Source organism: Nipponia nippon, unplaced genomic scaffold (genome assembly GCF_047370975.1).
Source record: "Nipponia nippon isolate SJK-2023a ecotype South Korea unplaced genomic scaffold, ASM4737097v1 scaffold_2, whole genome shotgun sequence".
Classification (NCBI taxonomy): domain Eukaryota; kingdom Metazoa; phylum Chordata; class Aves; order Pelecaniformes; family Threskiornithidae; genus Nipponia; species Nipponia nippon.
In genome coordinates this window covers 34,768,733-34,780,059 of record NW_028262336.1, presented here as the reverse complement: position 1 = coordinate 34,780,059, position 11,327 = coordinate 34,768,733, and the positions used below count along the sequence as shown (strand labels likewise).

At 40.7% G+C, this 11,327-nt stretch overlaps 1 protein-coding gene across 7 annotated transcripts in view; it reads right to left on the bottom strand.

Moving 5' to 3' along the window:
- Positions 1–2,451: 2,451 nt before the first annotated feature.
- Positions 2,452–11,327, bottom strand: part of ABCG1 (ATP binding cassette subfamily G member 1) — a 61,638-nt gene continuing 52,762 nt past the window's right edge. For 4 of the 7 annotated variants that reach the window (XM_087757702.1, XM_087757703.1, XM_087757704.1 and 1 more), the window contains one exon: positions 2,452–11,179. In XM_087757702.1, the coding sequence (XP_087613828.1) occupies positions 10,951–11,179 (229 nt within the window). In that variant the 3' untranslated portion in view covers positions 2,452–10,950. The remainder of the gene's footprint in view (positions 11,180–11,327) is intronic. The other 3 variants (XR_015704760.1, XR_015704759.1, XR_015704758.1) reach the window with 3 other exon arrangements.

Genomic DNA, 11,327 nt, shown 5'->3' with positions numbered 1-11,327 from the left:
TTGTTGCAGAAACTCTAAGAAATTCACAGGGTTCAAAGCCCATGAAAGTTAGCTGGGTCTGACTAAACACAGGAGTGGACTGATGGTGGTTTGAAAGCAGACAGCATCAGTTTGATGATTGTGGTCTGTGGTGTTTCCAGGAAGCTTCATGAAAGGTAAATTTGGTAAGTAAAACCCAGCCAGGACAGATGCTCCTTCCTACCACAAAGCAGGATTTCCCCTGCTTGTTACCCTTTTTCAGACTTGGCATTACGCCCCATCCAAGGCATGCTTTACCAAGACTTAGGATATGGGTTTCAACAAACAGAAGGGGCAAAATCAAAAGCTTTACTGTAGCTTTTGTTTCTTCTCTAACTACTTTGGGTCTACTTTCTGATTCTTACACAGAAGAAAGACAAAAAGCACCTGCAAGACTCTTGATAAAGCCATGATATCTACTTAAATATTTGACTCTACAGGTGGCAGTGGGGATGAGCAAGGAGGTCCTAGGAAGAGGCGGAGCTTTATTCAACCTGCCCAGCAGAGCAGATGAACTGGCGGTGGGACAAGAGAATGACTACATGCTAGAAAGAATTGGGGGGAAATAGTGCATCTCTGAGGGGTGTTTTTGCAGTCAGAAGCTGACAATGAATCAGCTTCGTGTTTTGATAATATTTTCCGTCTGTGGGAGAGATGAAGTATTGACTTCCTTCTCAGCCTTCCCATGTGTGTGTGGGCACAGGAACAAAACTGAAACGTCAGGTATCCAGCAATGCCATTGCACAAAGTTAACATTGCCTAGAAAACTCACAGATCTTGAACAAATCTTCAAGGCACAGAAAAAAAATAAAAGAAACCAAATGAGGCTATGAAATTTAAAATAAAATAAAAATGGAAATGGATGCAATTAGTGCCAATTTCACTAATCCAGCCCTTGACAGCGTTTCTGCCCTAAATAAGAGCTTGCAACACACACTTCCCCGCCAAGCCCTTTATGCAGGCTCTCCCAAGACAAGATGTCAGTGCTAGCGACTGACAGCACGACGGCTGCTCATTGCTCACCTGGGCACTGCACAGATCCTGGTATCCTGCCATGCTGAAAGAGGTGATCCTTCTTACCGCAGCAGCCTCCCTGCCTTCCAACCTGCATTACGAAGCAGGTTTGAAATTGATAGCTATTAAAAAATACAACATTAAGTGTCCTATATTTTCAAACTCCCTTTATTTTATTAATCCATTTTGGATACACAGTGGTTGGTAACTGCATGTGAGGTATATTAATTTTTGCAGCGTTGCTAATGAGAAGTTTATGGCTGGCTTATTTCATAGCATTAACCGTAGTATAAAACATTTAAAGTAATTTATGTCGCCAGTCAAGCTACGAAGGACTCCTGTTCCTGCTCTATGGACAGTTGGCATGGGGAGTCATCTAGTTTTTGGGACCATAATTCCTTCCATCTAGTATTATTTGCAGGTCTATAAAACATAACAAAGTATTCTCTCTGCTATCATTAGAAAATTGTCTTGCCGTTAGCTTTGAAAATGCAATCCTATTGTGTCCTTAGGGTAGTTTAAGCATCACAGCTCACGTTATCTAGGACTGGACACTTAACTAACTTGTAAAAGTTATGGCTGTTATCCTTGACCTGTGGTGACCAACGCAGGCAATTTTCTTGCTGTGGTGGTCAGGAGGGGTGGCACAAGGACAGTGATGTTGTCTAGGCTTGACCTTAAGTCCAATACACAAACAGACAGCTTAATAGCATGAAAAGCCACCCAGCCAGCAAAGTATATGGCAAAGTAAGGGATACGTACAGTGAAACCCTTCTTCTGACACTGGTGTCCTTGGGGCCTTACGCAGGTCGAGTTTTCTGCCCAAGAGCTTCCCTGCCAGTGCAATAGGAAGCAGCAGTCCCGATGCCTCAGGGACTGTATTTTGGGAGACTGTTCGGAATGCAAGAGTATGGGGAACATCTGCTGACACTTGCAGGTAGCATGGTCAAGATGAACAGCAGATAAGTCTGTAGAAGAAAAATCCATCAAAGGCAAGAAAACCCAAAGATAATCCCACTGGCTCAGGAGTCCTCAAATTGTGTAGGGTTTGTCAGGGAAGCACCCCCTGATGCTTGCTCTGTTCTTGCACTCTTCCCTGTGCGGTGCTGTTGTTCACCGTCAGCTACTGGGCAATACAGACCTTTGCTCTGGGCCAACGTGACTGCACTTACGTTTTTAAGAATTTTTACTGGGTATTTCTGTAACCTACCTGTATTGGGAGTTACTTGAAACCACCACAATGTACATCTGAAACAGTCAATTCCATGTCCTTGCTGGCTGCCAGAACCTAGGAGCAGGCAGCGAAAACGTATCACTACCAACGCACCTGCCGCTTCCCTTTGAGAGAGAACAGGGACAAAGGCATCTGTCTGAAAATAATAACACTTTATTTGATTTTTTTTTTGTTACATTATCATAAATGTTCTCTATTCTCAGAAAACAAAGCCCTAGTTTGGAAAATAATGCACATACAAATCTCTTCTTACGGGTATTAAGTATACAGAAATATACAAAGATTTCTCTATTATTGTAACATATCATCAGAATGCCCCACATCCTGCATTTTTACTCAGGTTCACTGTACCGGTAAGCGTAAACTACAAAGGTAACAAGCAACCTGAAAAAGACATGGTTTATAGAATATAATTATATATATGTGTATATATGTATATATCTACAACAGTGCAAATATATCACAGCGTGCAGGCAGCAATAGTCTCTAGAGAAGCGTAATAAAATTGATTCATAGTAATGCAAATGCATTACAGAAACAAGAGACAACAATGACATATTAGATATACAGAATATGCACAACTTTAGCACGCTGATTTAAAATGATACCTTGCATTGACTCTTGCTTTAAAAACAAAAGAACAAATGTTAAATAATTCAATAACAGATTCAAGGGCAGTATCTCACAATAAGGTCAACTGACTCAGATAAGGTATTTCACAAATCTTTACTGACACAGGTAAAGGCTTGGCTACACTGCAGGACTTGCTTGTCTTCTTTTTAGATATATCAATGAAATCTTCTCCTTAAATTTAATCTACTTTTACCGTAATTTAAGAGCATTTTTTCCCATATTTTTTAAAATTGCTCAACAACTAATTCACATTTGTAAAAGTTGGAACAATTATCATCGAGGCGAGGAAGGCTGGTTTTTGGAAGTAATAGAAAGGAGTTCGTATAATGATTACTCTAAATGGGCTACTAAAATAAGCTACAATGGGGTCAGAAAAAAAGACATCACACATGCCACTGAAGTAAAAAGCCCCATCAACCTTAAAAGTAAAGACTTCCATGTTGCCTTGCAATCTGCTTAAAAAGACATTTTAGATTTTTTTCTTCTTGAAAGAGTAAAGCAAACCCATAGATCCAGCACATTAGGTATTCGGTAGCTCAAAGAAATCTAAAAGTCATCCCTGCACCTCTACCTACCTCTCACTGTTCCCAAGCAGCTCATTTTTACACCCCACGTGGACAGCAACCACAAATATCTAGCAATAAGCACACAAGCAATTGGTAAGCATGGGCTGCGCTGCATGGAGGCCCCCAGAAAAAAAATGGGTTGACAAAATCTTGATGTATCTTGAAGGCATAAACAATGCAGAGAATGCAGGCTGGCAGGCTGAGCCATGGGGATTTCTTGTGCCAAATGTATTTTGACTGGTCACCCTCTGTTTTACAGTGCTGGCAATGGGTCTCAACAGAAATCTAAATCTCTTAAAGGAAGGTTCTGCAGTTGACAACTGCATAAATTTATGGTTCGTTATAAGATTTCAAAATAATAAAAACTCTGAAGCTAGATTTCGTGCTTTACAGTACCATTACTCCTTCACAAACTCTACGTGAAATGTGTACAGGAACAGAAGTACGCTAACATACGCACAGAATTAAAAGGAAACTTGTCATCCTTGCAGGCTCAACCTGCAACTTTTGGACACGTAATATGCAGAATGATATCCGGGGTTATAAAAACCAGTGCGATACGTTACAATGATCTCTTTATATATTATGAAAACAGGTATTTAAGAACAGGACAGTAGAAGCTGATCACTGGAAACGCTACTGCTCCTGTCCACGAATAAGAGAGCTCATGATTAACTCCAATGACACTTCAGCACTTCATTTCTGCGCTCACTAGTGCTGTGTGGCAGGATTAATAGGACCCGTGTCACAGGCACAGCAATGATCAGTCTGTCACAAACTGCTACAGAGGACGTGACACGGTGTCATTTTTTGCCTACTTCTAGTTCCCAACGGCTCTTCAAAAATGCCTTTGTTATTATCGTACTTTGTAAATGGCTTTCCATACGGAACAAAAGGAAAGAAATTCCTGAGCAATTGCACCCTATTGGGCTGTTCTGGTAGGAAAACTGATATACATGAGAAGATCATTTTCTCAAAGAAAAAAGAACACCACGTGGGACAGTATCTCTGCAGCTACCACTGAGATCCCTCTGCAGAAATACAGACCGATTATCTACCCCAGGCAACCTGCTCCGGAGGAGCCTAAGGCTAGCTACTGCCAAAACCCAACCTCAGTGTTTTCTAATATTCCTGCTTTTGGCAGGGATCTTTGCTGCCCTGTGTGAATGTTAAAGGGAATGACAATCCTAACACTCAGAGTTCAGGGTGAAGTCCGGACCTTTTCTAACTTACAGCAGGGCTACAGAAACAAGATATCTCAAAACACCACATCTACTTGTTTAAGTGTGCTATGGTATCCACAATGCAAGACCAGTTTTAACAAGTTTCCATTTTGGCAAGGAATTGCTTGAACTTCCAGCTCCGAAGGTCTAAACACCAAAGCTTTAAGCTCTAAAGTTTCAACGTAGAGGGGCTCATCTCCTCTAACTTGACGCGTCCAGAGCAGGTAGGCAGACTATCTAAGGTACCTTCCTCAGCTCCCTTGATCCTCAGTGCAAGAGTTATGTACCGCCCTGAGGGCAAACCATGCTTTTTTTGTCACATTACCTAATTCCAAATCTTCTGCCAGTGTCGAAAACACATGCCTAGGAAAGACCACAAAGGAGATGCTAAGTTCAGCAGGAAGAATTGCCTCTGCAGCTGCCTCTCTAGTCCCCATTAACTAGAGAAGGAGCTTGGGAAACCAGAAGAAATGCATAAACTAAGCTCAGTAAGTCCAGGAAGCTGAATTACACTACTAACATTTCAATTTATCCACTTCAGGGCCACTGCAAAAACTGGAACCACACTGACAAAATGAGGACCCAGTCCTGCTCCAGCTGACACTGCCCTGAACGCCCCCCGGGAACAGCCATGACTTCAGATGTGGCAACTGCTATAATAAAACTCACTGTATGGGCCAGAATTCAAGTCACTAGGAAAAATACCTACCTCAGGGAACTATGGAAGTACCTTGGTCCATTTGTCCTGGAGATGGCTATTTGCTTCCTTTTACTACAGAGAAAAGTAGATGATTAACTTAGACTAGACCTCTCGTTTTTAGACAGCTATGCTTTTGTGAGATAAACCATGTCCAAAAACACTATCCAGTTGATGAAAATGAAAAAGAACTGAATTTCATTGGCTGAATCACAGTATCCATAGTTAAAAGCAGCATGCATGTAATTCCCTCTTCCTCCACACCTGGATCCTAAGAAGCAGGCCAATGCTGTGGCTGGCCACCTGCACCCCAGGCTCTACCCACGCATTCAGAAGGAAGCTCTGCCTCGCTGCTGCTCCTGCAGCGGACGTCCTTTTCAACCGTGTTCATTCTAACTCACAAAGCTTGGCTCAAATCAAATACAGGTCAAGAGAACTGTTCTGTTTGGGAAAGCAATCAAACTTGTGCTTATATCCCACTCAACCCAAGGCAGCTGATGAACTTCACAATCCTCTGTGAATGAGGACACACCAGAGTAGAGACAGTGCCAGGACAGAAAATGCTGTGCTTAACCCCCATGAAGAAGACTCCGAGCCAGCTTCTGCTGCACTAAGATCAAGGAGCATCAGAGCAGATCCCACAGGTATGAAAAACTCCCCACAGAACTAACTTGACCCCCATGAAGGAGCTGATAACCAGCCCTGCAGTGCTGGGGGGCTCTTCTGCATTACGCGGGACAAACACGTGTGACCCTCTCTCCCACACAGCCACCAAATGAGACTGGACCTGAAGCTCAGTGAGCGAAGGCAACGTGGAAGAAGGGGCATCAGGCTGCAGAAAGAGGTATGCTTGCCATTTGCGAGGAGCTCTGTTTGGAAACATCATCATTGCACCTTAAGTCTCTCCCTCTGCCCCGTGTTCTTGTTCCTGAATATAATCGTCACAGAGCAGAAGACAAAAGAATAAAATCATATTCCCATAAATGTTAACACTGAAAAATAATTAATTAAGATCCCCTCCTGCTTAGTTTGGAAAGTAAAAATAAATGCTGACATTGTTTGAATGTAAAGCAGCTGTGGATTGGCATTTCTAGTACAGAAAGAAAAAAAATGGAAAGTTCATTTTTCCTTACCAAAACTATGCAGATAACAAAAGCAATTATGCAAAGCAACAGTAAGTACACAGAAAAATATACACTCATCTCCATGCTTGATTTTCATTCTCCTCTTCCTCTCAAAAGAAGTATTTTGTGATTTGAAAAGATTAATTCAAGATCATTGTAAAGGTGTAATCTCCTAGAGACTAACCCAAAGCAAATGGATTTTTCAGTATAGTCTCCAAGTCTGCTTAGACAGCCAACATCTCATTCTTCCGGTGCAATACAGCCCTCACCCAGCAAAGCACTTAAGCCTGGACTTTATTTTAAAGACATTAGTTGTTCCTTTGATTCACATGAGATAATGCAGATGTGAGAAGTTATTAAGACAGTTAAGCACTTTGTTGGAACAGGGCTTCAAAGGATCCCATTAGAGTCGAAAACATTCATCTGGTCTCGAGTAAATAGGACAGACAGGACCTCCTCTATGAGGATCGCTGGGGTGGTACATGTCAGTATGTACCACACTGCTTTCTAGAAACAGATGTTTAATGAAACATTCATTTCTGTTGATAACATGGACTTTGATACAAACGAGCAGATCGAAATGCCAGTCATCAGACACATCCAGTACTTGGACTCAAGTGTTCATTACCTCCCACTTACTCCCAGCTCTCTGTATTATGTGTATATATATTCCTCTCCTTTAATGAAAAAAAGATATCTTGGGCTCCAAATATTAAGGAGTGGACAGGAACTCAGCACCAGATAGTCTTCTGTTACTCCCTTTGATCCATAAGGATGAAATTTTCTCAATTTCTTATATGAGTAGAATCTGCTTTCCAAATCTTTTATTTAATTACAAATAATAATGTTTTAAGTTCTTTTTAAAAATTCTCAGGGGTTTTCAGATTATATGCAGGTTTCCACAAAGAAAAACAACAAAAAAAACATTTGAAACACATAGTCTTAACTGATGCACACAGTAACCAAAGCAACATGCAGAAAACAAGTGCAAATAAAACAAGGAGGCCAACAGAACATGAAAACCTTCCTGCAATCCCAACAGAAATCATACATTCAGTCTTCAAGAGACCTTTAATAAACCTTTCGCATCGTACACAACATTTAGTCAAATTGTGACTGGTTCGAATGGTAATAACGGCATTGATTTCAACCAGTTTACGGCTATTTATATATGGCTATATAAATTGAGGATTTGAAGTCTTTAGAATCTTGCTGGCCTCATTATTATTCTGCATGAAGCCTTCAGAGCTTCACTATGTGCTTGCTTAACACTACAGCACATGCATGCTTAGTCCATTAACCTGGGAATGCGTTTTCTATCAGCCTGTTAGAATTTATTTCCAAATAAATAGAAAAAAGCCAGGTTGAGACTACGATAAAAATCTTTGCAGTGTATGAAAACATAATTGGGATGAACTTTAAATACTTCTGTCGCACAGTAGTGGCAAAAGAGATATCATTAGTTAATTTTAGAGCTAAGGAGGGAAAGAATGATTATCTCATTTATGTGTAGCACTGAGTTTCAACAGAATTAATTTATTTCTTTAGCGGGATACTACAGTCTGAAAGCGTTCCTTAGAATAGTAACTTTCAGCTAAATGCTGCCAGCAGATGGCTGGGAAAAAGCATGTCTACCAAAAAAAAGGAGTGACAAAAAATATTGCAGAGCATGCATTTTCTTAGCAATGCCCGTGGAGGACCAGACTTTTGGCTACCATAATAAAATACAAAGTTACAGTACAGGACATGTTGCAGACTAAAGAGGTAAAATAAGAAAGTCTACAAACAGAGGAACAGGCACAGATAACAAGATAGCATCCAAGGAACTCATACTGCTAAATTGGTCTAGATGGGAGAAGACAGCATTGTCATTGTGTAAGTTAACAGTGTCGAAGTGTCAGCAAAGTTATTTCAGTTGGTAAATTGCAAGTGATTTTCAAGGTGGTATTTGGTAAATTGTGTTGGTAAACACAAAACATGAACCCTGAAGGTATTTAATGCCATGGATGTCACACTCTTTCATACTCAGCTAGCCTACAGCTGGACCAGCAGTGTGCAACGAAAGAGTAATTTGGCAAAGGTAGTCTTTCGTCTGCTGGCAAGCAGCATTTGAACCGTCTGTAATATTCACAAATATTTTTAGAGTCTTGAAATAACCAAGGCATGTTGTGCCAAGGGATTTCAGCGTGTGACTTATTTAAAAACCATTCAGAGTTATGAGTATTATTTAGAACAGACCAAATTCTTAATTTCTCATATCTGACAGCCATATAGGCCTATACATGCTTGTGATTATGCCTGGAGAAGCCACAGAGCTGTATAAAAGCTCTACTGGCTCCAGGACATTTTGTGAAAAAACAGCAACAAAACTATGTAAAGAGGTTGTGTAAGGATTTTTTTTTTTTTCTTCTACAGTAAAGATTGACCTTGCTTGCTCAGGTCAATCTTATTTTCAGGAAAAGTTCAGCTAACCTTCCTAAAACATGTGACTTGACTTAAAGTTTTCCAGAACACAGTCTTAATTCAAGCATCTTGAATTTAAAAGATACATGTGGTCTATGTCTGTACTGGTAAATTAAACAGAGCCTGGTCACTGGCCAGGAAAACTGGGAAACATTGTCTTCAGTGCTAAATGGCAGAGCTGTGGCCCGGCACAGCCACAGCTTTTCCAGACAATGTTTGGGCTCTGTTTAGGAGTTAGTACAGTCCTGTGACCGCTCCTATTAGCCCCAGTTGTCTGACGACTAATAGAGCTGGCCCTGGCACTATTTAGTTTACTAGCATAATGTAGCCACGGAGTCCTCAAAAACACTCTGTGAATTGTGACTGCTGGTGACCAGCAGATGTGCAAGGTTTCTCTTCATCTACTCTACTGTCATGAGCTGCTGAGCTCCTGAATGGTTTGCTGACATCGAGCTGCTTCCAATCTACAAGACTTCAGCATCCTGATAGGAATAATGCATTTATAGAATTTGTAGGTCTGACTTGGAGGTCTGTGACACTAGGGTAAGCACACAGTAATGGCAGAAGGTAGTGGAATTTGCACAGTTGTTCACCAAGGTGTCCAACATGAGTATGGGCCCCATAATTTCATTTTGGCTTGAAAATCCAAACCCATGAAAATCAGTGACAAAATTTACACTGACTTGGAACCAGAATTCTCCCTGCCAAGTTCACAAAGGTGAGATATGCAAAACAAATGCATGCTTCTTTTAACGGTTTCATTGGTGTTTAGATCAATTAGCTATTAATTCCCATGTCACCCACGTAGACTTCAGGATGAGAACAAAACTGCCTGGCATAATTAGACCTGCAGTATTACAAGGTCATTTGTATATTTTGAGGAGAGTCCTACACGTAGTGTGCTTCAGATATAATGAACACTGCCACATGAGGTGGTCACAAGTGTTTTAATGCAATACCCCAAGCTTTGAGCTGTGGATAGCTCTTGCACTCCATCAGGCTTTAACAATCGTTCAGGCTTTAGGGACAGATTTTGCTTTCACAATTTAAGAAAAAATGAGCCTTGGAGAGCTTTGACTTTTTCATTCGCAGGAGGTAGTTCAAATAGATAATGAGCAGAGTTAGTATTTTAAATACCACAAAGACTGAGGATTTAAAAGACACTGCAAAACAACATTTTTTCCATCATTCAGCAACAGCTTGAACATGTCTGACTGCCTGTGCTATCTACTGTTGCTTCCAAATATGGACCACAGGTTGAGTGCAGACTCAGAATCTGCCTTTTCCTCCTATCATTACAATTTTCAGATATGAGACCAGCTCGACAAGTAAAGCACCAGAATTCTAAAATTAGACGGAAACAAAAATAATTACTTGAATCACTTTAGGTTTGTTTTAAAAAAGTATCCATATTAAAAAGATCTCTTTACCTTATTAATGAATACATTTACAGACTTTTGGCCAGAAGGGGTAATTCTGTGGAAAAGAATTGCAAAATAATACATAGAAAACTGCAAAGATGAAACTCTGAATTTAAAAAGATGAGAGAATCCTATTTTCTTTGCATTCCCTATTTTGCATCTCGTTACCTTGTCATCGATAGATGACATTATACTATTCTGGCTACCAGGACTAGTATTACCTTATCACAAAACTGTTTTTCATAAGGAAAGTTCCTGCAGCCATGTTTTTTGTTACAGTTGCATTGCCTCAGTGTTGATATTCTCTGGTGTAAAATTCCCTTCTATTTCTTCTTCCTAGTTAAAGCTAGAAAGTGTAATGAAAACACGACCCAACCCAACTGGACTGATTGGCTTAACACTATATGTCCACTATCCCATTGTGGTTCTCTACGGGCTAGGTCATAACAGCATCTAGCTGGGCACTGGAGACTGGCCTGCCACAGTGAGACAATGTCAAGTGCCCTCTATAGCATGTCTAAAGATCTTCCTACTGCATCGTTTTAGCTGTTTTTCCTTTACCTCTCTGCTCGGATTTTGTATCTGAGAACAAAATAGGCAATTAGGCGCAGAGAGAAGAAGAAAATTCCAAGAACAATGAAGTCCAGGTAAAGTTTGGCATTTTCTACATCCAGTTCTCTCAGAATGGCCTCTGATTTTTGAAAATGGCAAGTATCATCTTTGTCACAATGCAGATCTTCTCGATCCAGTCCATAGATGGAGAGAATAACTCCTTCGAACCCGTATCTGGAAAGAAGAAGGATGGATTACAAGGGAAAGTCCTGATGATCTGTTTAGAAGTACTCCAACAGCAATACAATCCCTATGAGAGCTCGGCTGGAAACACCGAGGGGTTCAATATCGTTCTGACACATGTGTCTCGGGGCAAGTTCTA